Below are 27768 nucleotides of genomic sequence, written 5' to 3'. Positions count from 1 at the left end.
GTGTATGTGTAGGTATATTTATCTGAGGCAGTTAAAGTGTCCGAAGTCACCCCATAGATTGGGGTGATTTTGGACACATGTTTTTTTAAATCTCTGTCCAAAGTTACAGTATATAGAGGGCAAATTCGGACAGTTACTGCCTTTTTTTTAAATTCTACATGCTTTTTATTTGATTTTGGTGACATTTTACACATTTTAAGAGAGTCCTTTGTTGTGAATAAGTGATATGGAATGATGTAATGAATTTTATATATTACAGATAAGTTTTTATTTTGTAAGAATTTAAATAAACAGTCTCTCTGTTCATTTCTGCACGAGCTTCTTTAATATTTTCGCTTAAGCGAATGGAAAGATCTTCTGATTGTCCTTTGAGGAATAAATGCACCCATTCTTCTCCTGGCAAGATATTACAAAATTTATTCTCTTTTTGGCTCGATTTATAGAGGTAGCCTTTAACTAAATATATAATATCCAATTTAGCGAAGGGAAATCCCCAATGTGCAGCCCTCAAGATACCTTGCTTCAACATTTCTTCTTCTTCTTCTTCTTCTTTATTTAGCACTGGCTGTCCTCCCATTTTTTTTCGGATGTGCTTCCTGCACTTTATTTTGTAGGGTTGATTTAGGTATACCATACAAATAACATGCTTTTCGGTACGATAATTTACCACTCTGAATATCACAAACAGCTTTATCTAAAAGTTCTGGGTCATAATTACACAGTACTGTAGCACCTCTCCTGCTCTTATACGTTCCTGGCATTGTCCGAAATCACCCCACACAGTACACAGTTTTACAAAAACCATTGTTATTTTATAATCTTGCATGAGAAATTTGACAAATTTGTACAGAAATTGTCTCAATGCTGTTAGCTACTGAGCGCATCGACAAATATGGTTACAATAACTTCCCGTTCAGCGCAACAATAGAAAGTTTCGACTTTACAATAATGCATGGATTTTTAACACTGAGACTGTTAATCAATTATTCACCTAGGGAAACAACTGACGCAAAATAAAAGTTGTGGCAAGCGATAAATGCAATCTTGCGCTTAAAATAACTGGTGCACGGACATTAAAATAAGTAACTCTTTGTTTCTATGCAGTAGCAAAGAGCAAATAAGCCATACTGTCCAAATTTGCCCCAGTGTCCAAAATCACCGCGTTGGACGGTATATAATACATTGTGGAGTTACTGCTGAGATAGTTTTAATTAATGACATTCATGTCCAATGCATACAATGCAAAACTTAAAAATGGCAGTAAATAAAAAAATATTCATTCATTCAAAAGTTGACAAGATAGTAGAATAAATAAACAAACAATTGTCAGATAAAGTATTGGATATTGACACGCTGAAATTTTTGCATCGCTCATTTGCGCAAATTTACACGTGATCGGACCCCATTCCTTATGTATCCTTACAATGATTAGGAAGTTATTTGCAGGTACTGAAAGTAGCAGTTTTGTTTTGGATCCCTGTGACATGAGTAGTAGTGTGTTTTTAATCCTAGAGTAAACAAAGTTACTTTAGGTTACAAGGCGCAACACCCAAGGGCAAAATCTGCCAGTGAATGTGTGTTTATAAATGTAATGCTTGAAACATACAGCGTATCCAAAAATGCATAAGTCAATATACTATTTTTCTTGGTAAAAAGTATGACAAGCAACAGTTGTCAAAAACTTGGACATTGAAAGTCTGTATAAACTACTAACATAAAATCTGTACTTGAATATAAAGGCTGTCCAAGTTTTCTATTTACTCTCTGATCTGATAACTAGAGACAGGAAAAAAATCTCTTTATTTTATTGCCAATTTCAGTATTATTTTTGGCAAAATTCGGTGTTATTTTTTGCCACATGCATTTTTTTGCACATTTGTAGTAATTTTTGCAAACTTAGTTATCACTTCTGCCAAATACACTGTACATTTGTCAAGTTTGGTGTTTTTTGTCACATTCAAGGTACTTTTTTGCCACATTCAGTAAAAGCTGCATTCGATTTTTTTTGCCAAATTTAGTTTTATTTAATGTCAAATTTTGTGTTTTTAAATCAATTTCAGTATTTTTTTATCAAATTTGATGTTATTTTTCCAAATTCAGTGCCTTTTTCTGCTAATGATAGTTTTTTTGCCAAATTCAGTGCTGTTATTTGTCAAATTTCGAGTTTTTTTCTAAATTTGGTTTTCTTTAAATTGCATGGTTGTTGCCAAATTCAGTATTGTTTGTGAAATTCGGTGTTATTTTTTTGGCACATTCTTTTCTGTCAAATTCAGTGTTTTTGGTAAATTTGGTGTTTTAGCCAAATTATATGCTGTTTTCTCGCCAAATTTGGTGTCGTTGTTGACAAAACTGTGTTGTTTCTGTTACAAATACATTTCTTCTTTTTCCAAATTAAATGGTTTTGCCAATTTACACGAGAAATGAAACATCTGAACTAGCATTTTGATATTATTCACTAACCTCAGCCTTGAGAAATCTGAAGTCAAAATGTTATTTTAACATTCAATAACCACAAATTATGAATATTAAGAAACTGTAGTTTTCAGATTTATAACATTTTTATCAGGAAAATTAAAAGTCTACTGATATTTTGTAAAAATCGACAATTTCATTTTATTTCCCTAAAAGCTGTTATTTTCGTATTTATTTCATGTTATCATTTTTGTGAAATTTTATTGTCCCTACTAATAACTGAATAATACATTTGTGACCTTGATGAAACGTTTCAAAAACAGAAATAAAAATACTTGAATGAATACAGGTTACAGTATATTGAAAACTTTAGAGAAACTCCCTTCAATTGGAGGGAATAGTGTCATTTACCTCCTGTACACAAAATGGTTGATTCTGAATAACTCTTAAAACAGATGGTGACAAACTCCACATACGGAGGAGTTTGTTAATATGTATAAACAAATTGAGATGGTACATAAAGGTAATAAAGAAGTGCCCATAAATTTACTTGTAGAAACAGCAGTTTTCTAAATGAATTACTGCAGTTCCTACATGTCAAGGTTTCTAATCCTTTGAATGTTAAAGGTTTTATACACCAGCAAGAACTCCGTGGCACTTTAGAAAATGGAACTCAACAAGGGGGGAAAAAACGCATTCTGAAAAGATCTTTGATATGCAGCAATATGTATGATGCCTATTTTCGTATTACAAAAGTATATATTTGAATTCCATCAAACACATGAAACAGCATTGAAACAGAGACTGCAATGCCCTGTTGTAAGCCAATCATAGCTCGTCATGTGTTCTCGTCAGCCAATCACAGCAGATATTCAAAGCATAGGACATGCGATGTAGTAAGCAAATAGCAGCATCACTGTTAACCCATTACTGGCCATTGTCCCTTTTTTGGGACACGTATATTTTACTTATTTCTACGTAAGCAATGGAGCTTTTAGACTTCATTGTTGCACCTGTAGGTTCAACTAACTGCTATAATGCCTGTAAATGTAAAATAAATAACTTTTTTCTAAGTACTTCACCACAGGAAAATTATAAACTTGCCGATTTTTTGTTCTCGCACTTGGCAGCACTGTATGTTTTCTGGTAGTTCCTGGATGACAATGAGCTGTGATTTAGTTGTGTGGGCGTGTTTGTTATGAACATATGGATGTCCGTGTAAGATTAAGTATACTTCAGATTTTTTCAAGTAAGTGCAATACCGATATAATTTAAGCATCCCAATAATGGGACAATGGCATGTTACACTATCATTTATTGTTGATGTGCCCTATTCTTGTATACATGTATTATACAAAGAAGAATTGCATTTTACGTTCTTTATATCTGCTTTTTTTTTATATTCTATTCGAATATTACGATTCCAACAGGATAAAAACATGCTGCGTGGACTTACACTTGAAGAAATTCTAGCAGAACTAGAGAACCATCAAGAGAGTGACGACAAAGATGATGATGTAGAATTGGCGATTATTCCACCCGATGCAGATGTAATAACAGATGAAGAAGACACTGACGAAAATTTACTGAACAATGAGTCTGTTGTACAAGATGTAGCCAGTACTTTAGAGCTCATAACCAGCCGAGATGAAGCTAATGCTACAGTTGTACCTCCAGAAGCCAAGAAGGAAAGCATTAGGATATGGAGCGGAAAGTGGTACGTTATCTACAAAAAAAATATAAATGTAAATGGTATAAATGTCAACCAATGTAAGTGGTATAAATGTCAACCAATGTACACAAACACTAGTGAACCAGGGAAGAGCAACGAACATTATGTTGCAGAATGTCTAGCAAATAAGACAGTACCCCAGGTGTTTGAGGAATTTTTTTTCTGAGAAACTAATGGGTACTATTATTGAACAAAGCAAAATCTATGCTTGCCAACATAACAAAATAAATTTTCTGCTAACCAAAGAAGAACTAAAATCATTTATTGGAATACTACTTCTGAGTGGTTATCATAAGCTTCCCCATGAGAATATGTACTGGGAACAGGCTCCTGATGTCGGTGTTCCTTTAGTCTTCAACTCCATGTCAAGAAATAGGTTTCGGGAAATAAAGAGATTCATTCATCTCAATGACAACTCCAAAATAGACAGAAATGACAAGATGTACAAACTAAGGTTGTTCTTTGAAATGCTGAAAAAGGAATTTGGTAAATTTGGCGCATTTCATTCAGAGCTCTCAATTGATGAGGATGGTTCGTTATTATGGCAAACATTCAGCTAAAATGTTTCTGAGGGGAAAGCCTATCAAATTTGGATATAAAATTTGGTGTCTTACAAGTTCCAATGGCTTTCTTTATAATTTTTTGCCATACTGTGGCAAGACTGACAACAAACAGGAGCCTTTAGGTGCAAGGGTAATAAATGAACTAACCAGCATGTTTCCAGAATCAGGGTATCCGAATTATAAGCTTTTCTTTGACAACTTTTTCACCAGTGTTGACACACTGATCACACTCAGAAAGAGTAAAATGAAAGCTACAGAAACAATAAGAGAGATCGAACTAATGCATGTCCTTTGATTGACTCAAAAAGAATGGCAAAAGAAAAGGAACGAGGATTCTATGACTACATGTTTGACAAAGGGAACGAAGTTCTGGTTGTGAAATGGAGTGACAACAAACCAGTACGTGTAGCGACAAATTACAGTACTATTACTCCTTTGAGTTCTACTAAAAGATACTCACGGGCAAAGAAAAAGGAAATATCTGTTACAATTCCACATCTCATTGAAGAATACAATGCCCATATTGGTGGCGTAGATCTACTGGACAAGCAGATATCACTTTATACGACGAGGATAAGGTCAAAGAAATGGTGGTGGCCATTATGCACACAGATGATACATATCTGTGTAGTAAACACATGTCATGCATACCAAATTGCTACCTCTAATGAGAAGCTCTCACTTTTGGATGTCCGACGGAGAATAGTGACGTTTTACCTATCAAAGAAAACAGGATCAGTACCAAAACGCAGAGGACCACAAGGAAGCAAACTGATGGGAGGGCGGGTGAGCACAGATGTACGACTAGATCCAGGAAATCATTTCATTGTGCCAAGTAAAACACAGAAGAGATGTGCTTACTGCAAGAAAAAAAACAACAAAAATTTGTGATAGGTGCAATGTTGGTGTACACGATAAATGTTTAGCTTCATTTCATACTGAATACACATTCAATAATATTAAAACATTCTTTATTTATTGTTTGTGTTGTTTCTTACAATATTATGCATGGAGAATAAGGTTGTGAATTTGGATAGCGCATTTGCCCAATGTCCCAAAAATGGGACGGTCTGTAGTTTTTCTTCTAATAAACTGAAAATTTTCAAAACAACTTTTTATTCAACTAATCACTCAATGTAACGTATTTATGAATAAAAGTTTGCAAAAAATGATCCGATAGAGTTTTGGCCCGACAAGATGCCTCCTGAGACGCAGCAAGGTAGGAGTAGGCAAAATGCAACAGGGAACAACAGTATTAATGTGCTAATAATAAACTGCAGGAGCGTCTATAGAAAGGTCCCAGGACTGCTCTCATTAATAAACGGTCACAATGCACATATAGTACTAGGGACAGAAAGTTGGCTGAAACCATACGTAAACAGTAACGAAATCCTTAACTCAGACTGGAATGTATACCGCAGAGACAGGCTGGACAGTGAAGGGGGAGGCATATTTATAGCGATAAGAAGTGCAATAGTATCGAAGGAAATTGACGGAGATCCGAAATGTGAAATAATTTGGGCGAAGGTCACGGTTAAAGCAGGCTCAGATATGGTAATTGGATGTCTCTATAGGCCCCCTGCCTCAGCAGTTGTTGTGGCTGAGCACCTGAAGGATAATCTGGAAAATATTTCGAGTAGATTTCCCCACCATGTTATAGTTCTGGGTGGAGATTTTAATTTGCCGGATATAGACTGGGAGACTCAAACGTTCATAACGGGTGGCAGGGACAAAGAATCCAGTGAAATTTTTTTAAGTGCTTTATCTGAAAACTACCTTGAGCAGTTAAACAGAGAACCGAATCGTGGCGATAACATATTAGACCTTCTGGTGACAAACAGACCCGAACTATTTGGAACAGTTAACGCAGAACAGGGAATCAGCGATCATAAAGTGGTTACTGCATCGATGATTTCAGCCATAAATAGAAATATTAAAAAAGGTAGGAAGATTTTTCTGTTTAGCAAAAGTGACAAAAGCAGATTACAGAGTACCTGACAGCTCAACACAAAAGTTTTGTCTCAAGTACAGATAGTGTTGATGATCAGCGGACAAAGTTCAAAACCATCGTACAATATGCGTTAGATGAGTATGTGCCAAGCAAGATCGTAAGAGATGGAAAAGAGCCACCATGGTACAACAACCAAGTTAGAAAACTGCTGCGGAAGCAAAGGGAACTTCACAGCAAACATAAGCATAGCCAAAGCCTTGGAGACAAACAAAAATTACGCGAAGTGTAAGGGGGGCTACGCGAGAGGTGCTCAATGAATTCGAAAGTAAAGTTCTATGTACTGACTTGGCAGAAAATCCTAAGAAATTTTGGTCTTATGTCAAAGCGGTAGGTGGATCAAAACAAAATGTACAGACACTCTGTGACAGTCGTTTAATGAACAAAGTAAGAGCATATGGACTATCACACCAATTGTGTGATTGGATTGAAGAGTTCCTAGATAACAGGACGCAGCATGTCATTCTCAATGGAGAGAAGTCTTCCGAAGTAAGAGTGATTTCAGGTGTGCCGCAGGGGAGTGTCATAGGACCGTTGCTATTCACAATATACATAAATGACCTTGTGGATGACATCGGAAGTTCACTGAGGCTATTTGCGGATGATGCTGTGGTATATCGAGAGGTTGTAACAATGGAAAATTATACTGAAATGCAGGAGGATCTGCAGCGAATTGATGCATGGTGCAGGGAATGGCAATTGAATCTCAATGTAGACAAGTGTAATGTGCTGTGAATACATAGAAAGAAAGATCCCTTATCATTTAGCTACAATATAGCAGGTCAGCAACTGGAAGCAGTTAATTCCATAAATTATCTGGGAGTACGCATTAGGAGTGATTTAAATGGAATGATCATATAAAGTTGATCGTCGGCAAAGCAGATGCCGGACTGAGATTCATTGGAAAAATCCTAAGGAAATGCAATCGGAAAACAAAGGAAGTAGGTTACAGTACGCTTGTTCGCCCACTGCTTGAATACTGCTCAGCAGTGTGGGATCCGTACCAGATAGGGTTGATAGAAGAGATAGAGAAGATCCAACGGAGAGAAGCGCGCTTCGTTACAGGATCATTTAGTAATCGCGAAACCGTTACGGAGATGATAGATAAACTCCAGTGGAAGACTCTGCAGGAGAGACGCTCAGTAGCTCGGTACGGGCTGTTGTTAAAGTTTCGAGAACATACCTCCACCGAAGAGTCAAGCAGTATATTGCTCCCTCCTACTTATATCTCGTGAAGAGACCATGAGGATAAAATCAGAGAGATTAGAGCCCACACAGAAGCATACAGACAATCCTTCTTTCCACGAACAATACGAGACTAGAATAGAAGGGGTAACCGATAGAGGTACTCAAGGTACCCTCCGCCACACACAGTGAGGTGGCTTGCGGAGTAGATGTAGATGTAGATGCAGTGTGAAAGCACAAATAGAAAAAGTTAATGGTTTAAATTAATGGAGATAGTGTAGCTACAAGAAAAGCTAAGCTTTCACAGATAACATTGGTCTTTTTAGTGTGTCTTACACTTTAAGATACATCACACAAATGTGTCAGTAAACTTTTAAACAGTGACATTAATGTCTGGTCTTCTGGGTTGGAAATTATTCTAAGTGGCTGGTCTTGAAAGTTTTAATTTTAAATGGGAGTCAAACACTCTGTGATTTAAGAAATTCATTGCATATTCTCACACCTAACATAGTTCACCTAGCGTAAAAGAAAATTTTCTTTGAAAATAATGCTTTTCGAAGAACCATTCGCAATATTTTTCTGCGACCTCTTGGACATGGGTTCGTTTCAGCAGCTGTCAGAGAGCACTAGAAAACAGGTGATACTGTGCGTGGACAGTTACGGTGACGTAGGAAGCCCATACGTTCGTACACATATAGCATTAAGAGATCTTACATGACATCTTAAAATAAATAGGACATCAGAGGATACACCAAGAGCATAGGAATTTTGTAAACCGTACTAAATGCATAATTCAATTTAAAGGACACATTCATATGTCCAGATTCACAATTATTTTGGGATGCAAATTTTCTTGGGTTACAAGTAGTGTATTTGACTTAGGTTTCATTCTTTATTACGGCATAATGGCAAATGTGCCAGAAGATGAAAATCTGCACTCAAAATTACCTGAACAGTTGCAACTAGCCAATAGTGTGGAATGCAATACTTCGTTTCCTATCAACTGACTGCATTTGTGGAAAAGATTAATAAAGGCAATATTTACTTTGCAAACCGATGAAAATAACTTCATTGATGTGGAGGGGGATTAATGCTTCACTGCCGAAAACATGGAAAAAAAATCAAATCAGAAAACTGAAATTAATAACAGCCTTCTGTAACTATGGGCACATATTTTAATTTACTTGATAGCTCCCATCCACAGAAATACATTTTGCTTTCATTTGACGTGTGAGCTGTAGATGAAGAGGAAATAGGACATCAGGAAACAGTAAAATCACTAAACATAAACATGGGTCACTATCCTCTTCCCCATTAAAACCCACATTGCTCTGCGCATGCGCGAATCTGGCAGTTCGGGTACGCCAGAAAAATTTTTCTGTGCAGCATGACTGTTTCTTGCTACTGCTGCAGCCACACTTGAAGCAGCCATAAGCGGGAGAACGTACTGCTCATACCCAACTCAACTGCACAGGCACATGAACCCCCTGGTAACTACTCAAAATGAACTTAATGTTGTAACGTCACACTCATCGGAAGCAGTTTGCTGTTATGGAGTATTCCGTAGTCTTCATCCTAAAGTCTTTGTCACATTTTGCTGTTTATCACTTCTTACCTGTCAAAATCACAAAAATTTAACTGGAGACTAAAACAATTAAAAATTGCCACAATTCTAGAAAATTCCCAGGTTTTTCCCGGTTTTCTAGCGGATAAAAAAAAAATCCAGGTTAATCTCGGATTTCCCAGCTGTCCCGAAGCATATAATAACTACACTGTTATAATACAGTAAAATATAACCAATACTTCTAACTTATCAATGAAGATAATCAAGGTTTGAAAATATAATAACGGATGGATAGAAAAATCTACTCATCAAGCAACAACAGAAGAAAAGACATAAAAGGAGTGGAAATGCACAAGACCTCTGAGCCAAGGCTCTTTCTTCTGGCAAAAGGGTTGAAGGGAAATGAAGAGAGATCATGGAAAAGGACTTGTGAGGATCCCGGGTAAGGGGAGCCTTATTGGGTGGGATGAGATGGAAAAACCAATTGTCGATGAATGCACCGGACGCAATTTGAAAACCTTAGAAATTAAAGGTGGGAGGTAGGGTAATAAACAAAACTGAGAATACTGAAAAAAAGAAAAATAAATAAACTTTGAAATATTCATTAAGAGTGGAAAGCTAAGTGTATTATAGGTAGACGGGAGGAGGAGTGGGGAAAAAACAGACAGGTCGGGGAGGGGGGGGGGGGGGGAAGTGAATGGGGACAAAGAAAAGGAATAGTTACTGAAAAAAAAACTGAGACCACAGAAACAAACAAAAATTTAGGCCAAGTGGGTGGCAAGAACCAAGCACACATTCTACAGCCAGTTCCCACCTGCTGAGCTTTGAGAAACTAGTAGCAGGAGGGAGAATCCAGATGATATGTGTAGTGAAACAGACATCAGGGTCAAGACTGTCATGTTGTAGAACATACACTGTAACAGAATATAGTGTGTTTGTGTTTCCAGTACACAACTGTCTATGCCCTTTCATCCTAACAGACAACATGGTGGTAGCTGTAGTAATGCAGAAGGCCGAATACTGTTTACATAACAGTTGGTACACAACACTTTTCATTTCACAGTATAGTTCTGAAAGTTACAGGGCTGCTGGAGTTGGCAGTAGGAAGGTGAACTGGGCAAGTCTTAACCAAGGACTGTCACAAGGTTTGGACCCTTAGAATTAAGTTCTGAGGTCTTCAAATTGTGTCCGGTGCAGTCATCAACACTCAATCTTTCCTTCTTGTCATGTAAAGTAAGTCTCCTCTGAACCAGAATTCTGTATGACTTTTCCGTAACTATTCCCACCTCACCCATCCTTTTCCTTTGCCTCTCTTCCTTTCTCTTCAACCCTTCTGCCAAAAAGAGACTTCTACAGCTCGTGCGTTTCCACAGCTTTTGTGTGTCTTCTCCTGATGCTGCTTGGTGAGCAGACTTTTTATTTGTCCATATTATATTTCAATATTACTGCTATTTTACTGCCTCTCAAGTAGGCTATGTTGACTTCTTGTGGATGTATTAATGGAATTTAAGACAATTATCACTGATTTCCCAACCAACATGTAAAATGGAAGAAAATCATCCAATACTGCTGTGTGTGTGTGTGTGTGTATGTGTGTGTGTGTGTGTGTGTGTGTGTAAAAAAAATTACTGCATGTCAATGGTGCAATAAAAGATATGGCAGCAACACGTTTTTACAACAAAGCACTAATTGCAACTAAGATAAATAACAAGACTTAATATGTATGTAAGTCAACAAACGAAACATAGTTTGCCAGCCAAAGCAGATTCTTGATCGACATTCGCAGTCACTATACTCTATCATCCCTTCTCAATGAATGCCATACAATTTCAGTTTGCCTGAAAAGTCACATATTTAGTCACTCACTCAAACTCCGTTCTTAATGCAGAGAACAAGATACTTTCGATCATCTACCACACTTTTTGTTTTGTTTTAATTTCTTTCAGTCATTTAACTTACATAAAAAGCTTACTTTTGACATGCTTAATATTCTCTTTGTGCATTTAATCATTATAATCATAGATTCGTTTGTCACCTTCACTGCAGGATGAAATTGTTATCTGTTGCCTATGTATAACTACACTTGTAACATTAGTCCAGTTAAAACAAAGTGTAAAGATCCTACCTGTTGTTGGGGCTGCTGCTCTGTGTGATGAGGCACTAATGCCATTGTGTCTGTCGCCGCTCCAATACCCGACTGGCCATTGACACAAGTCTGCTGGGCAACACTTTCCTGTGAGTTCTTTCCGTTCTCACAAGCCTGCTGCCAAAATCAAATCATAACAAATGAATAATTTGCAATGAATGTGTAGGTAGGAAAGATCAGTAGAAAAATATATAACTAAAAGGAACCACAACAAATTACAAAAATGCTTCATTAGGCATACATATAGACTACAGCTGTTACATGAGAAAAATCACTCCCCTATAGACTGTAGCCTCATAAGCCCTCAAGAACATTATACCTGATAAATTCAATGTGTCAAAATCCAGAATAGTAGTGCACAATTAATTTTACACATAATCGTGCGCGTGCGCCACGGCCACACACGCACACACACACACACACACACACACACACACACACACAATTTAATTACCTTACATGATCTTGATGATGATGATAATTTGGTAAAGGCAATTTCCAAAAATCGCGTTTCCAACAAAGTAGATCCTTTCCTTGCAAATTTGCTCATACTGTGTTAAACAAAATTTATTTGTATCCAGTTAAACACTTCAACTGGTATTTTCTTTCCAGAATGAATCTCATGCTCCGTCATGGAGTGATGTTATGAAACTCCCTTACAGATTAAAAATGTACACCAGACAAGGATTTGAACCCGGAACCTTGACATTTGTGGACACTGCTCTTATCTGTCTGTATAATTCAGCTGTTATGAGCACTGCCAGAGAAAGGCAAGGTTTTGAGTTTGAATTCTGGTCTGGCACACAGCTTTAATATGTCACAAAATTACACACTTCACTGCTGAGTGAAATATTAATTCTGGAAACAAACCCCTAGGCTGTCACCAAGTTGATTCTTCGTAATACACTTTCGTCCAGGAGTGATAGCCCAGTACGGTACGTGAAATGAGGAAAGTAAAAGAGAGAGCTCCTGACAGGACTAAAGCTGTGAAGGTGACTGCTTCAGTACGCTTCACAACATACCGACTAAAGCTGTGATGGTGGGATCTTCAGTACAATTCACAACATACCACAATTCACTGCCAATTGAAAGATTCATTCTGGAAGCTGTTGATGTTAGTTTTTACTTCAGTTAGGAATTAGATTACACTTTTTGATATGGTATCAAATAAATACATTGCGACCATTGACCCACTATTGATATAACCCCATCCAAGCGACAGCAGCGCCACCTGGTGAGGAATGACTGCTTGTCACATCAGTGAGCATGCCAGCCGTGTAAAGAATGGAGAAGGCGCGCAATCTATCTGAGTTCGACCAAGAGCACGTTGTGATGGTCCGGAGGCTTGCCATGAGGATTTCAGAAACTGCTCGACTTGTTGGGTGTTAGAGGAGTGCTGTGATGAGTGTCTTCAACATGTGGCAAGCAAGATACTTTGATGGCCGAGGAATATTGTACACTGGTTGCAGACCATGTACACCCCTTCACGATGATCATGTTTCCTGATGGCAGTGGCATTTTTCAGCAGGATAATGCACCATGTTACAAGGCCAGCAATGTGATGGAGTGGTTCGAGAAACACAGTGCGAGTTCAAATTTACGTGTTGGCTTCCCAACTCACCGAACATGGTGTCAGAGCTCTTGACCCCCTCCACGGAATCTACAGGAATTAGGTGACTTCTGCGTGCAGATGTGGCGGCACCTCCCTGGCCTACCTAAGCCTCACCACTCGTCAACTCCTCGACGCTGTTATCGGTGGCAAAGGTGGACATACCGGCTACTAGGTAAGTGGTCATAATGCCCTGGCTGATCATGTATATACACATATCAAAATGTATAATCTAATTATTAAATATATTGTGTGCACATTTATTAAATAAATGCACTGCAAAGAGTCATCAAAATAAGGCCATATACATGAACAAGACCTGCAGAAACTGAAAGAATTCAGATAGACTGTGCAACTTAGATAATGCTAAAGCAACGCATTTCTTGAGTACTGTTCGAGTGTTTGCGATCGCCACCAGGCTGGATTAAAGGAAGACACCGAAGAGATTCAGAGGCAGACTGCTAGATTTAAATGGTAATCCCTGGAGGGAAGACGATGCTCTTTTTGACAAGTACTATTACGGAAATTTAGAGAACCAGCACTTGAGGCTGACTGCAGATTGATTCTACTGCCACTGACATATTTATTGCATAAGGACCATGAAGAAAATATGACAGAAATTAGGGCTCTACGACAGAAATTGGGGCTCGTATGGAGGCTTATCAACATTAGTTTTCTCCTTGCTCTATTTCTGATTGGAAGAAGAAAGGAAATGATTAGTCGTGGCATGTGGTATCCTTTGCAGTACATCAACAATGACTTGAGGAGTGTGGATGTGGAAGTAGATGTAGATGTATTGACAGAGGTATCAAAATCAGATTTTAAACTGCAAAACATTTCTAGGAGTGAATCTGGACTCTGACTGTAATTAAGTGATTATTAACTGCAGATTTAAACTGATGAAACTGAAGAAAGGTAGGAAATTAAGGAGATAGGACCTGAATGCATTGAAAGAATCAGAGGGTGTTGATAGTTTCAAATGGAGAACTGGGCAGCAACTAACTGAAATGGGGGAAAAGGATATAGTAGAAGATACATAGATAGTTTGAAAAATGAAATAACAGAGGCTGCTGAGGATCAATGGTTAAAAATACAAATCTCAGAACAAGTCCTTAGATAACACACAAGATAAAGAATTTAATCAGTAAACGGAGCAAATGTAACAATGCAGCAAATGATGATGCCAAATAGGGAATGCAGCTGATTAGAAATGAGATTGACTGGAAGAAATTGACAAAGAAGGTATAAGCCGCAAGGCTGTACAAGCATGAGCCACTAGGGAAAGGTACCTGCTGCCTATGGGAAAATTAAGAGAGATACTCGAAGACAAAAGAATCAGATGTAGGAATGTCATGACCCAAGATGGCAAGCCAGTAGTAAGGAAAGAAAGAAAAGTTGAAAAGCATATAGAATACGTCGAAAGGCTGTACAAGCAAAATGAACTTAAAGGCAATATTATACACTGTCAGGAAAAAATAAATAAATAAATAAATCAGAGCACCAAGGAGATGTACAACATAAACGAAAGTTGGTAGGCGTGTTTCTACATCTGAAAAGTGATGTCTATTCAATGTGCCAGTCGCATAAGAGTAGTGCTAGTAGCACTACTATCAGGATGTAAATCAGCTTTACTTTAAATACCTTTGAGGACGTGGTAAGTTGATGTTAGTCAAGAATGCTTTTAAGACAACAAAGATGCCATTATCAACACCTCGCCGAGCTCGAGCGAGGGTTAAGAGAACCTGGATGTTCCTCCTGCAATACTGCAGAAAGGCTTGGCAGGAATGTAGACACTCTACACGATTGCTGGCAGCAGCAGTCATGGGAATGTGCAGTTGCAAGAAGACTGGCTCTGGATGGCCACTTCGCACAACCAAGAGGGAAGACCACCATTTCCAGTATATAGGTGCGGTACATCATACTGCAACTGCATCAGCAATTTGAACTGCAGATGGCACCACATTGTCACAACGAACTGTTGAAAATTGGTTACTTCAGGGGCAGCTCTGAGCCAGACACACTATAGAGTGCAATCCAGTGACTCCAAACCGCCACCATTTGCGACTTCTGTGGTGTCAAGTGATAATTCACTGGAGGCAACAGGATAACGCTCACCCACATACTGCTGTTCTAACCTACAGAGTGGCCACATGTTGAACTGGCTTGCCTGTTGAGCACATATTGGACATCATCAGACGACAACTCCAGCTTCATCCACAAAAAGCATTAACCATCCCTGTACTGACTCACCAAGTGCAACAGGCATGGAACTCCATCCCACAAACTGACATCCGGCACCTATACAACACATTGCATGCACATTTACATTCGAAGTTCTGGATACAACACATTGCATGCACATTTACATTCGAAGTTCTGGTGGTTGCACTGGTTATTAATGTACCAGTATTTCACGTTTGCAATGGCTTATTTCACACTTACATTAACCTATGATCTTGGAATGTTCATCACTTAAATATGTTACCTAGAAAAATGTGTTTCCGAAATTTCATCACTCTACAGTGATTATTTTTTGGTGGTTTGATTTGTTTCTGTCCTTGTACAAATGGAAGAGGAAGTAAATGATGGCAAGATTACTGCGAGAAGAATTTGACAAAGGCATGAAAGACCTAAGTTGAGACAAGGTCCTTGGAGAAGACAACATTCCCTCGGCATTACTGAGATCCTTGTGAGAACCAGCCATGAAATTCCTTCTGGTGTGTAAAACATATGAGACAGGAGAAATGGTCTTGGATTTCAAGACGAATGTATTAATTCAAGTTCCAAAATAAGGTATGTGCTGACAATTGAGAATATTATCAGACAATTACTTCAATTAATTTAGGAGCACAGGTAACAACTCAGAACGACTGATGACAGAGTACAAACTTGGAAGGGAAAGAATCGGGGAAAGGGGGGGGGGGGGGGTGGAACTACAAGCTGGCCATGTCTGTTACAAAGGAACCATCCAACAATTCACATTAACAATTTTAAGGAAATCATAGAAATACTAAATTTCAATGGTTGGACGATTTCAAACCTGTTACTCTCTAATGCAGGTCCAGTGTCAACCAATGTGCTGCATTATTACTTTTTATTTCTTCCCATTTTGTATATATGAACTGTTTGTGAAGTGACTGCAAACAATGCACCCCTGCTCTTACTTTAAAATTTAGGCATTTACAGGAGTGTACTGACTCCTAAAACATCATAGCTAATTGTTGGACTATTTCATTCATTTGGTATTTTTATACTTCAAGATGTTTCGTTATCTCTTGCAATTTTGTTTTTCGTTGTCTCAGTCTCATACGGTACGAACACCATTCTGCTGTGCTCATTGTAAAGATTATTACGTAAATGATAATTAGGGTTTCTTATATAGTATGAAGTTAAATTTATTCTGCCTTTTTTTATTTCCAACAAAAACCATATCACTTTTATATTATTTTTAATTTGTATGATACATTACCAGAGGATCGTGGCTGGAACAGAGGCATTAATGGCGCATTGTTAGAGGACATTAATGACCGGTTGTTAAATTTCACTGCGTCTTACGCTATGTGTCCCTGAGGCAGTTGGACCAGTCATTTTATTTGTATCTTGCAGGATTTTCATGCAAGCTACGCAAAGAATGATTCAGTCATTCGTCTACTAACAAAAACATCGCCGTGTGACATACACCAGTCAGACACAGACCCCACAAACATTTAAAAGATTTTCATGGTGGCTAATTTTCCCTATACGTCGCATTCTCAGCTTCACTCTGAACTTGGTGCGATGCATTAGTTGTATTACCACAGTGAGCTGTATGTATTGTGGACGACAATACACACAACAACCATCTGCTGACATCTACCTTTCTTTAAAAAAAAAAAAATATTAAATCATTCAAATTACTGTTTTTTATTTAAGGATAATAATGTGTCAGTGTCACATTGTGTAGTGTCATATCCAAAGAGAGTGGGAGAGCTTATAACAGGATGTAAAGCCAGTAAACCAGTATGCTTGCACACATCCTCCCTCATTTTAGTTTATTTTAATCAAAAAGGATTTTCACGATCCCACTTCAATATGGAAGTATCTAAAACAAGGTTACAACAGTCTTAATAATATGGCATGTACCTAAACAAAGAGTGACATTTAGGTTTTTCAGCTTGGAATAGTGATGTGTATCTAAAAATGTCATCCAGTTACGCAGATTTAGAATTTCTACTGTTTCCTTAAAATGATGTAAAGGAAAAAGATAGGCACTGGTGAATCCTAAACTTTTGCTACATTTTTACTACTAGGTACAAATTTTTATGGCTCTGCAGAATTGTGTGTTTTGTTTTTGGAGCTTCGTGACATATCATAGCAGTTTGCTGGTCCAGAACTTTACTCCCGAACCTCATCTTCCGTTAGATAATTTCAATTTGTTTTAATAAAGCATTTCTATTGCTTAAATTTAGTCCAAAACAATTTTAATAAGAACCATATATTCCCTCTTACACTCATCATTTCTCATTTCTTTTTTCTGTACCTATTCAACATCAGAAAGGTCCCCAGTTATCATCTTAATTGTCTACTACAGAAATTACATTATTTAATGAGTAACTATTATGTCCAGTTAAATGATTTTTAATCTCTTTTCAATTTATATTCACCAAATCATTCTACAAGAATACTAATTCAGATTAATAATAACAATGCATACCAAAACAAAAACAGAACAACATTCTTACTCGAGATGGCTGGATGTACACTTGTGAAAGCGGGCTTGGAAATAAATTTGTGAGAACCCAGTATTTTGCCACACTAGAGAGGGCAACAGCTGTTCCCACTCGTAAATCAGCTGATGTTCCTGTATTTCTGTGAACAGCAGATGCTGATGCTTGCTCCTGAAATAGAAAAAGTAAATATGAATTAACATGAATGCTGCAGCACAATATGGTACTCCTGTCTAGAGCCTGTGTAACGGCAGAATGACTCGTGTGCACAGTAACAGATGGTCTGAAGTGGGTTCAGATGAGCACATAGTTCTAATTTTCATCCACTAGAGTACAGTAGTGGACACACACATTCAAGAAACAGGTCGAGAGAATGTTTTTGTGAATTGTTTTGTTTAATTCTTGAAGGCTGTTTTGTTTATTTATGTTTGTACAGTTTTGTATATGCTTTTTTTAGCAGTGTGAATGATGCGTGAATGTGGTCTAAAGTAAATACATAGATCATTGTTCTTCTAATGAACGCTGTGTGAGAAAGTTTTAAGACAGTGTGAATGCAGACGACGGGGGGAATATTGTATTATAATTGTTAAGTAAGTTTATGGTAAAAGGAAAGCTAATTTGAATGCAAATGAAAATAGTTAATAACGTAAAGTATAAACAAAATATCAGCATGTTAAATATTTATTTCGAGAAAACGTACAGTTCAAAAGTGTGTTATTTGTTGATTGGTTAGTGAAGAAAAGTGCGGACTAATGTGGGAGAATAATGTTTTTCTATTGGCCTTAAAGAAAACTGGCCAATCAGAACAGAATATTCTTTGTGTGTCTTTTCTCTTGGAGATAGAGAAAGCTTACACCAGTCTAAGTATTCGGAGACCAGCCTTTCAATAGTACGGTCGTGTGTAGTATGACCTCCGAAGAAAGTTATAGTTTGGTGGTTTTAGTTGCGCTACATGCCTCACAAGTGTTTTAAAGTGAAGGCATATTTATTCCCGTGTGTTTTTATAAAGTATGGATTTTTTAAGTAATTTTGTGTATGAGAAAAGACAGTAATTCCTGCGTGGCATATTGAGCAGATCGGTGACCAAAAACTTGAGTGCATTAGACATTGATAAACTTAATAAAGTGGTGAGGATTTTTATTTAAGAGCAATCCATGTTTAGCAGATGTTCAGATTTCGGGAAATACGTTACCACAAACTTGCTAATGGGAGTGAAAGGGTTTGTGCGTGACTCTGTTAGGATTAGCACAGGCTTGGCAGTGAAGGTGTAATTCTTGACTTCAGGATATACCGTAGTTTTGCCAGTATTTCCACCTTTCCTTCAAAATGAAGACCTTTTCCCAATTCTTAGAATAGTTATGTTGTATGAAGCCTGGTGCGAGTTGCAGTACAATAGGTTTCTGCTCGGCTTTCCTACCAGCGATCTGCTGCAACGAGTTGACAGGTAGGTGCAGGTAAAAGGACAAGAAAGGAACCGTGCCGCTGCAATGGTTGCACTAAATAAAAACAATGATACTTGTGGTTAAGTTTACTGAAAACCCAATAATATTTCTGAATTTCCAACATTAAGAGCTTGTTTTATATTTTTTAAGTAACACAAGAAAATGAGCTGTTATAATGCAAATAAAAGGGTCAGCAGATCAGGTGCAACTCAACTCAAAGAACCACATCAGAATCAGTATGTATTAGAGATAACAGTTGGACAGTATGAACATATCATTTCAGCAGTAAAGCAAGAAAATGCTTCAAGAAAAAAAAGGATGAGATGATACTAAAACTATTATGATTTGAATTAAAATTAAAATTCCAGAGGGATTGTAATAGAAATTAACAGGAATCATGTTAGTAATAGTGCCAGGTATAATAATAATAATAATAATAATAATAAACCCCGTGGAGACCCGGGAAAAGAATAGGCCTCCGGTATATTCTGCCAGTCGTAAAAGGCGACGAAAAGAACAAACCACTAATAGGGCTAACCCCCCTTTTAGTGTGATTAGTTGGTTCAGGACAGAACTAATGAAGCATCTGACAAGCGCTGTCATGGTCAGGGACGACGCTTGGACCCTATGCCCGTCCACAATGGTAATGACACTGCTAGCCACACGGAAAATGATTTAAATCCAAATAGAGGTGTTTTGCAGGATATGCTTCCGGCAACCACCCTAGAAGGAAATCAAAGATAGAGGATGAGATGGTCAGATGAAGTTAACCAACACCTCATGTTCAGTTATTACCAAGCAACGAACTTAGGAACCAACACAACTGGATACAGATCACAAGTATACACAACATTTATTACCAGATACCCAGAATTACAATTTTTAACAGAACAACGACTAGCTAATCAGATCCGTGTAATAACAGGATACCCCAGTCAGAATTAGAAAACATCAAACAACAAGTACAACAAATACTGGAACAAAATAATGTGCAATCATAAGAAGAAGAAGAAGAAGAAAATACAGTAATGGACTCAAACATCCGAGAGCAAACAAACCAAGAACAACAGGCATCAATTAAACAATCGGAGGAAAACGAAATCTTAAGACAGCCACCAGAACATGCACAAATAGAACACGAAGTGACACACATGTTAGATATAAAAGAAAAATTTCAGCTGACATATATAGAATATAAAGACACAAATGCACACATTAGACCATTCTTGCATAGACCACCAAATAACCCACAAGTCGAAACAACAATAACAACTATCAATACAATCATACACAACAAAATAAATGAAATACAACTATGGAAGATTTACAACTACTGGTTTATATAGGAGCACTCACTACACTAAATATACACACTAGGCAGAGATCAGAACCAACCAACACACAGAAGAAACCCACAAAGCCAGCATGGCAACACAGGCTACAGATCAGAACAGAAAAACTGAGAAAAAACATCGGACAGCTAACACAATTTATAAGAAATGAAATATCAGACAAAAAACGAAAAAGGTTAGGTAAAATCTCACAACAAGAAGCGATAGAGCAATTAGATGAAAAGAAGCAGAAATTACAAGCATTGGCCAAACAACTTAGAAGATACAAAAAAGTGAAAATACAAGGAAACAAAACCAAACATTCCACACAAACCAAAAGAAATTTTACCAGACAATAGATAACACACACATTAAAATAGACAATCCGCCAAACATAACAGACATGGAACACTTCTGGAGCAACATATGGTCAAACCCAATACAACATGCACGGTGGATACAAGCAGAAACAGACACATACAAGATGATACCACAAATGCCTGAAGTGATAATTTTGCAACATGAAGTCACCCGAGCAATTAATTCTACGCACAATTGGAAAGCCCCTGGAAAAGATAAAATAGAGTATTTCTGGCTAAAGAAGTTCACCTCAACACATTCACATCTAAAAAAATTATTTAACATAATGATATGAATATAATAGAGGGAAACATTCCACGTAGGAAAAATATATCTAAAAACAAAGATGATGAGACTTACCAAACAAAAGCGCTGGCAGGTCGATAGACACACAAACAAACACAAACATACACACAAAATTCTAGCTTTCGCAACCAACGGCTGCTTCGTCAGGAAAGAGGGAAGGAGAGGGAAATACAAAAGGATGTGGGTTTTAAGGGAGAGGGTAAGGAGTCATTCCAATCCCGGGAGCGGAAAGACTTAACTTAGGGGGAAAAAGGACGGGTATACACTCGCACACACTCACATATCCATCCACACATATACAGACACAAGCAGACATAGTAAAAGGCAAAGAGTTTGGGCAGAGATGTCAGTCGAGGCGGAAGTGCAGAGGCAAAGATGTTGTTGAATGACAGGTGAGGTATGAGTGGCGGCAACTTGAAATTAGCGGAGATTGAGGCCCGGTGGATAACGGGAAGAGAGGATATATTGAAGAGCAAGTTCCCATCTCCGGAGTTCGGATAGGTTGGTGTTAGTGGGAAGTATCCAGATACCCGGGTTGGCGTACGTGGGGGCCATCCTGGCACCCATGGCTGTTCCCTTTAATTGTTGGTATGTCTGGCCTTCAAAAGTGAAGAAGTTGTGGGTCAGGATGAAGCTGGCTAAGGTAATGAGGAAAGAGGTTTGAGGTAGGGTGGCAGGTGGTCGGCGTGAAAGGAAGTGCTCCATCGCAGCGAGGCCCTGGACATGCGGAATATTCCAACAATTAAAGGGAACAGCCATGGGTACCAGGATGGCCCACTCGTACGCCAACCTATTCATGGGTCGCTTAGAGGAAGCCTTCTTGGTTACCCAGGCCTGCCAACCCAAAGTTTGGTACAGATTTATTGATGACATCTTCATGATCTGGACGCACAGTGAAGAAGAACTCCAGAATTTCCTCTCCAACCTCAACTCCTTTGGTTCCATCAGATTCACCTGGTCCTACTCCAAATCCCATGCCACTTTCCTTGACGTTGACCTCCATCTGTCCAATGGCCAGCTTCACACGTCCGTCCACATCAAACCCACCAACAAGCAACAGTATCTCCATTATGATAGCTGCCACCCATTCCACATCAAACGGTCCCTTCCCTACAGCCTAGGTCTTCGTGGCAAACGAATCTGCTCCAGTCCGGAATCCCTGAACCATTACACCAACAACCTGATAAAAGCTTTCGCATCCCGCAACTACCCTCCCAACCTGGTACAGAAGCAAATAACCAGAGCCACTTCCTCACCCCCTCAAACCCAGAACCTCCCACAGAAGAACCACAAAAGTGCCCCACTTGTGACAGGATACTTTCAGGGGCTGGATCAGACTCTGAATGTGGCTCTCCAGCAGGGATACGACTTCCTCAAATCCTGCCCTGAAATGAGATCCATCCTTCATGAAATCCTCCCCACCCCACCAAGAGTGTCTTTCCGCCATCCACCTAACCTTCGTAACCTCTTAGTTCATCCCTATGAAATCCCCAAACCACCTTCCCTACCCTCTGGCTCCTACCCTTGTAACCGCTTCCGGTGTAAAACCTGTCCCATGCACCCTCCCACCACCACTTACTCCAGTCCTGTAACCCGGAAGGTGTACACGATCAAAGGCAGAGCCACATGTGAAAGCACCCACGTGATTTACCAACTGACCTGCCTACACTGTGACGCATTCTATGTGGGAATGACCAGCAACAAACTGTCCATTCGCATCAATGGACACAGGCAGACAGTGTTTGTTGGTAATGAGGATCACCCTGTGGCTAAACATGCCTTGATGCACAGCCAGCACATCTTGGCACAGTGTTACGCCGTCCGGGTTATCTGGATACTTCCCACTAACACCAACCTATCCGAACTCAGGAGATGGGAACTTGACCTTCAATATATCCTCTCTTCCCGTTATCCACCAGGCCTCAATCTCCGCTAATTTCAAGTTGCCACCACTCATATCTCACCTGTCATTCAACAACATCTTTGCCTCTGCACTTCCGCCTCGACTGACATCTCTGCCCAAACTCTTTGCCTTTTAATATGTCTGCTTGTGGCTGTATATGTGTGGATGGATGCGTGTGTGTGTGCGCGCGCGCGCGCGCGAGTGTATACCCGTCCTTTTTCCCCCCTAAGGTAAGTCTTTCCGCTCCCGGGATTGGAATGACTCCTTACCCTCTCCCTTAAAACCCACATCCTTTCGTCTTTCCCTCTCCTTCCCTCTTTCCTGACGAAGCAGCCGTTGGTTGCGAAAGCTAGAATTTTGTGTGTATGTTTGTGTTTGTTTGTGTGTCTATCGACCTGCCAGCGCTTTTGTTTGATGAGTCTCATCATCTTTGTTTTTAGATATAAATTATTTAACAGTTACATTGCAGACCCATATACATTCCCTGATACACTTACACATGGAATAACTTATCTGAAACCTAAAGATCAAGCAGACACAACAAACCCAGCAAAATATCCCCCCATAACATGCCTACCAACAATATACAAAATATTAACTTCAAGTCATTACACAGAAATTAATGACACATACAACACAGAACAAAATTATAAATGAAGAACAAAAAGGCTGTTGCAAAGGAGCATAAGGATGTAAAGAGCAACTGATAATAGATGCAGAGGTGACATATCAAGCTAAAACTAAACGAAGGTCGCTACACTACGCATACATTGATTACCAAAAAGCTTTTGGTAGTGTACCCCACTCATGGTTACTACAAATATTGGAAATATACAAAGTAGATCCTACATTGATACAGTTCCTAAACATAGTAATGAAAAATTGGAAAACCACACTTAATATCTAAATAAATTCAAATAATATCACATCACAGCCAATACAGATTAAGCGTGGAATGTACCAAGGAGACTCATTAAGTCCTTTCTGGTTCTGCCTTGCTCTGAACCCACTATCCAACATGCTAAACAATACAAATTATGGATACAATATTACTGGAACATACCAACACAAAATCACACATTTGCTATACATGGATGATCTAAAACTACTGGCAGCAACAAATCAACAACTCAATCAATTACTAAAGATAACAGAAGTATTCAGCAATGATATAAATATGGCTTTTGGCACAGACAAATGTAAGAAAAATAACATAGTCAAAGGAAAACACACTAAACAAGAAGATTACATATTGGATAACCACAGTGACTGCATAGAAGTGATGGAAAAAACAGATGCCTATAAATATCTAGGATACAGACAAAAAATAGGAATAGATAATACAAACATTAAAGAAGAACTAAAAGAAAAATATAGACAAAGACTAACAAAAATACTGAAAACAGAATTGACAGCAAGAAACAAGACAAAAGCTATAAATACTTATGCTATACCAATATTGACCTACTGGCTCAGCAGAAATGATTAATAAAAGTCAAATTTCTTTTAAAAAAAAATAGACAAAAATAACTTCATTGTTCTGCAAGGCGATTAACGCTTGACTGTCAGAGAGATGGAAACAAAATAAAATCTGAAACTAATAACATATTTTGATGATATTGATGAGGTCCCATACTCCGAGAACTGTAGGGGACGAAGTGGGAGCCCTTCCGTAGTTATGTAAATGTATTTTAATTCACTTGATAGTTCCTGGCTACAGAAATCCATTTTGTTTTCATTTGGCGTGAGAGCAACAAAAGAAGAGGAAACAGCAAAATCACTTAACAGAAACACGGGTCATGTGGAGACTACCACTTTCCCACGACAACTCAGACTGCTCTGTGCTTCAGATCCGGATCTACAATATTTCCAAACCGCAGCAATATTAGACAGTGGCACTCCCCCTCCTTAGAGCATTTGAGGTAGGACGCCAAAAATTTAAAAAATCGACTTTTCAAAAATCATTTTGTAGCACACATCTTTCTGAAGAGTCTGATATATAAAACATATGTTCGAGGGAACGTAAGACGTTTTATTTGGTCTTATGTGTGCCGAAGTGCAGTGCCACGCCTCTTCACACAACATTCTTCCATCGCACATCTCTGTATTTCGCTCTGTGAATTCAAACATGTAATTGTAATGGGTGCCATCAAACTATATTCAAGCCAATGGAAATTAAAATGTCCTGTGGTGCCTCTCCTGCTCCCAGTCAGCCGGTATGACATCCTGCCCCTCTTTAAAAAAAATCTCGCTATTAATACTGGATGGGATTATTTGTAGCCGGCAGAACAAGAGCTCTTCAGAAAATTTGCAGTCTTTACAGCCTATTAGCTAATAACTTGCTGTTTTGTGAGACATAAAATTAAATATAGGATACATAAAACGAGTAAAGACAAGAGACAAGCAAGACAGTACAAATTTCTTCAATCCTTAAGTCCTTGCTTTCTTTTTCTCTCTAATGTTGCCACAGCTTTATATGGCGTACTTTCCTTTCTGGGAAAGAATCTATTACCTCATCAAAGTACATCAACGTTTTGCTACATTAAAAAATGAAATGTCATTGTCTAATACTAGAACAGCTGTTAATACAAATAGTACCCAAGACTGTTAAGGTTTCTCGATCTGATTACGTGTATTTTGTCACTGTTTGCTAGATAAAACGAAATAGGCCTTCCTAATATTGCAGCAATTGTTACACACACCAAATAAACAAGATTGTTTTGGCACAAATGGTCATTTTTATAACACGACAGAATATAATTCATGAAATACCAATATCAAATGCCTATTAGGCCTACTACAAGCAAAAAGTTTTATGTTAGGAAATAATTTCACATTTCATTCATACTCTCTAGCTTCTGAACCATGAGATCGAACAGTTGTAAAACGAAATTTTTATATAAATCTGGAATCATCATATTCTACCGTAATTTGTGAGAGTCCCCGTTTCTTCTCCTTCCTCGTTCTAACAAATAATCTTGTCATCACTAATCCTGTAACTATTCCTGCCAGTGTCAAAACTTATTCTCTGGTCAACTACACTAACCCTGCCACAATCACCGTTTAGTTAACCCGCATTTATTCTCTGGTTAGGTGTTATTACCTGTTCGTACAAGGCATTTTCCGCACTACTTCCAGAATAGAACTTTAGCGGCTGCTAGCCGAAGACTGTATAACTGGCCATTAGTAGTGTCGCGATCTGGCCAAAAATTTTCTGTCAAAATTTCATTTTCTTGGATACATGAAGAAAACAATATGTAATCTTTGTTGCCTGTTATTCCTGTTAGTCATTTACTTCCACTCCGGTAGTCTGAATCTATGGAATGCGCTAGTAATTATAACAACGCTGATCATTTGCGAACCCAGTCAACCACGTAAACAGCGATTGGCATTCACCTCTTCAGCTTTCGTATAGACCCATCCCCTTTTGTCTGCAGGGAAGTTTATTTCTAGATGCGGCGGTGATTCCCCTGGCAGAGACATCAAGTACACTATGCACAAATTCAAAAATCAAGTTATGATTCATTCAGAAATCAGCTTAGAATTTTTTCAAAAATGTTCAAAAACCAACAGGGATGCATTCAAAATCATATGAATAATCAATAGACCAATGTGCGCTGGATACTAGGCGCTTTGTGAAACAAGTCCTTTTTCCTCAATATACGAATTTGGCGAGAACATCATGGGTGGCAAAGACAGAGGGGGCGGGGGGAGGGGAGGGGGGGGGGGACACCATGCAAGGCACTCATTGAGCCTGTACACTGTACATAACGAAATTCAAATGCGGGAGGACCGTTTATAATAAAGCATAGGGCCTGATAAACGGCTATAAGTTCTGCAGTAAACACCCCACACATGGCAGGCAAGAGATGGTGTTCCGTGTGAATGGAAGATGCGAAGGCATATCCTATGAGACTGGCAAATTTAGAGCTACTGATGTAAAAAACATCAGCATTAGGAAACTCCCATAAGAGCGGGCGGAACAAACAATGGAACACCACTGGAGCAATGGAGGCTTTCAGACCCCGAAAAAGATACAAATGAATCCAGGGCCGAGGAACTAACCAAGGGGGGGATGTTCAGGAGACAAAGTGGGGAATAGCGCAATTTCTATATTAAATCGGTGGCTTTGTTAGTCCCTATTCTAACTATAACCAACCGCAGATCCCTCGAACAAAAACCAAGCCTAGTAGTTGGAACAAAGAACAGGTAGCACCCGTCTACAAGAAGGGTAGTAAAGTGATCCACAAAATTACCAACCAATATCATTGACATATCAAAAATGGCTACATGGCTACATACCAGAACCCAAGTAGACAGAGAAAGTTATGTTGAAGAAAGAAACAAAGCCAAACAGATAATTGCAGCATCCAAGAAGAAATCATGGGAAGACTTTGGAAACAGGTTGGAGACTTTGGGTCAAGCTGCTGGAAAACCATTCTGGAGTGTAATTAGCAGTCTTCGAAAGGGAGGTAAGAAGGAAATGACAAGTATTTTGGAC

The 27768-nt window shown here is 38.5% G+C and overlaps 1 protein-coding gene across 1 annotated transcript in view; it reads right to left on the bottom strand.

Moving 5' to 3' along the window:
* Window positions 1–27768, bottom strand: part of LOC126163110 (zinc finger and SCAN domain-containing protein 2-like) — a 213130-nt gene that overhangs the window by 150356 nt on the left and 35006 nt on the right. Inside the window, exons 5-6 of the mRNA XM_049920033.1 lie at window positions 17941–18096; window positions 11590–11727 (exon numbers count right to left, since the gene is read on the bottom strand). Coding sequence (XP_049775990.1) covers window positions 11590–11727; window positions 17941–18096 — 294 coding nt within the window. The remainder of the gene's footprint in view (window positions 1–11589; window positions 11728–17940; window positions 18097–27768) is intronic.

Source organism: Schistocerca cancellata, chromosome 2, assembly GCF_023864275.1.
Source record: "Schistocerca cancellata isolate TAMUIC-IGC-003103 chromosome 2, iqSchCanc2.1, whole genome shotgun sequence".
In the NCBI taxonomy this organism is placed as follows: domain Eukaryota; kingdom Metazoa; phylum Arthropoda; class Insecta; order Orthoptera; family Acrididae; genus Schistocerca; species Schistocerca cancellata.
The sequence above is the reverse complement of the archived record's forward strand: the minus strand, read 5'-3'. Positions and strand labels throughout refer to the sequence as shown.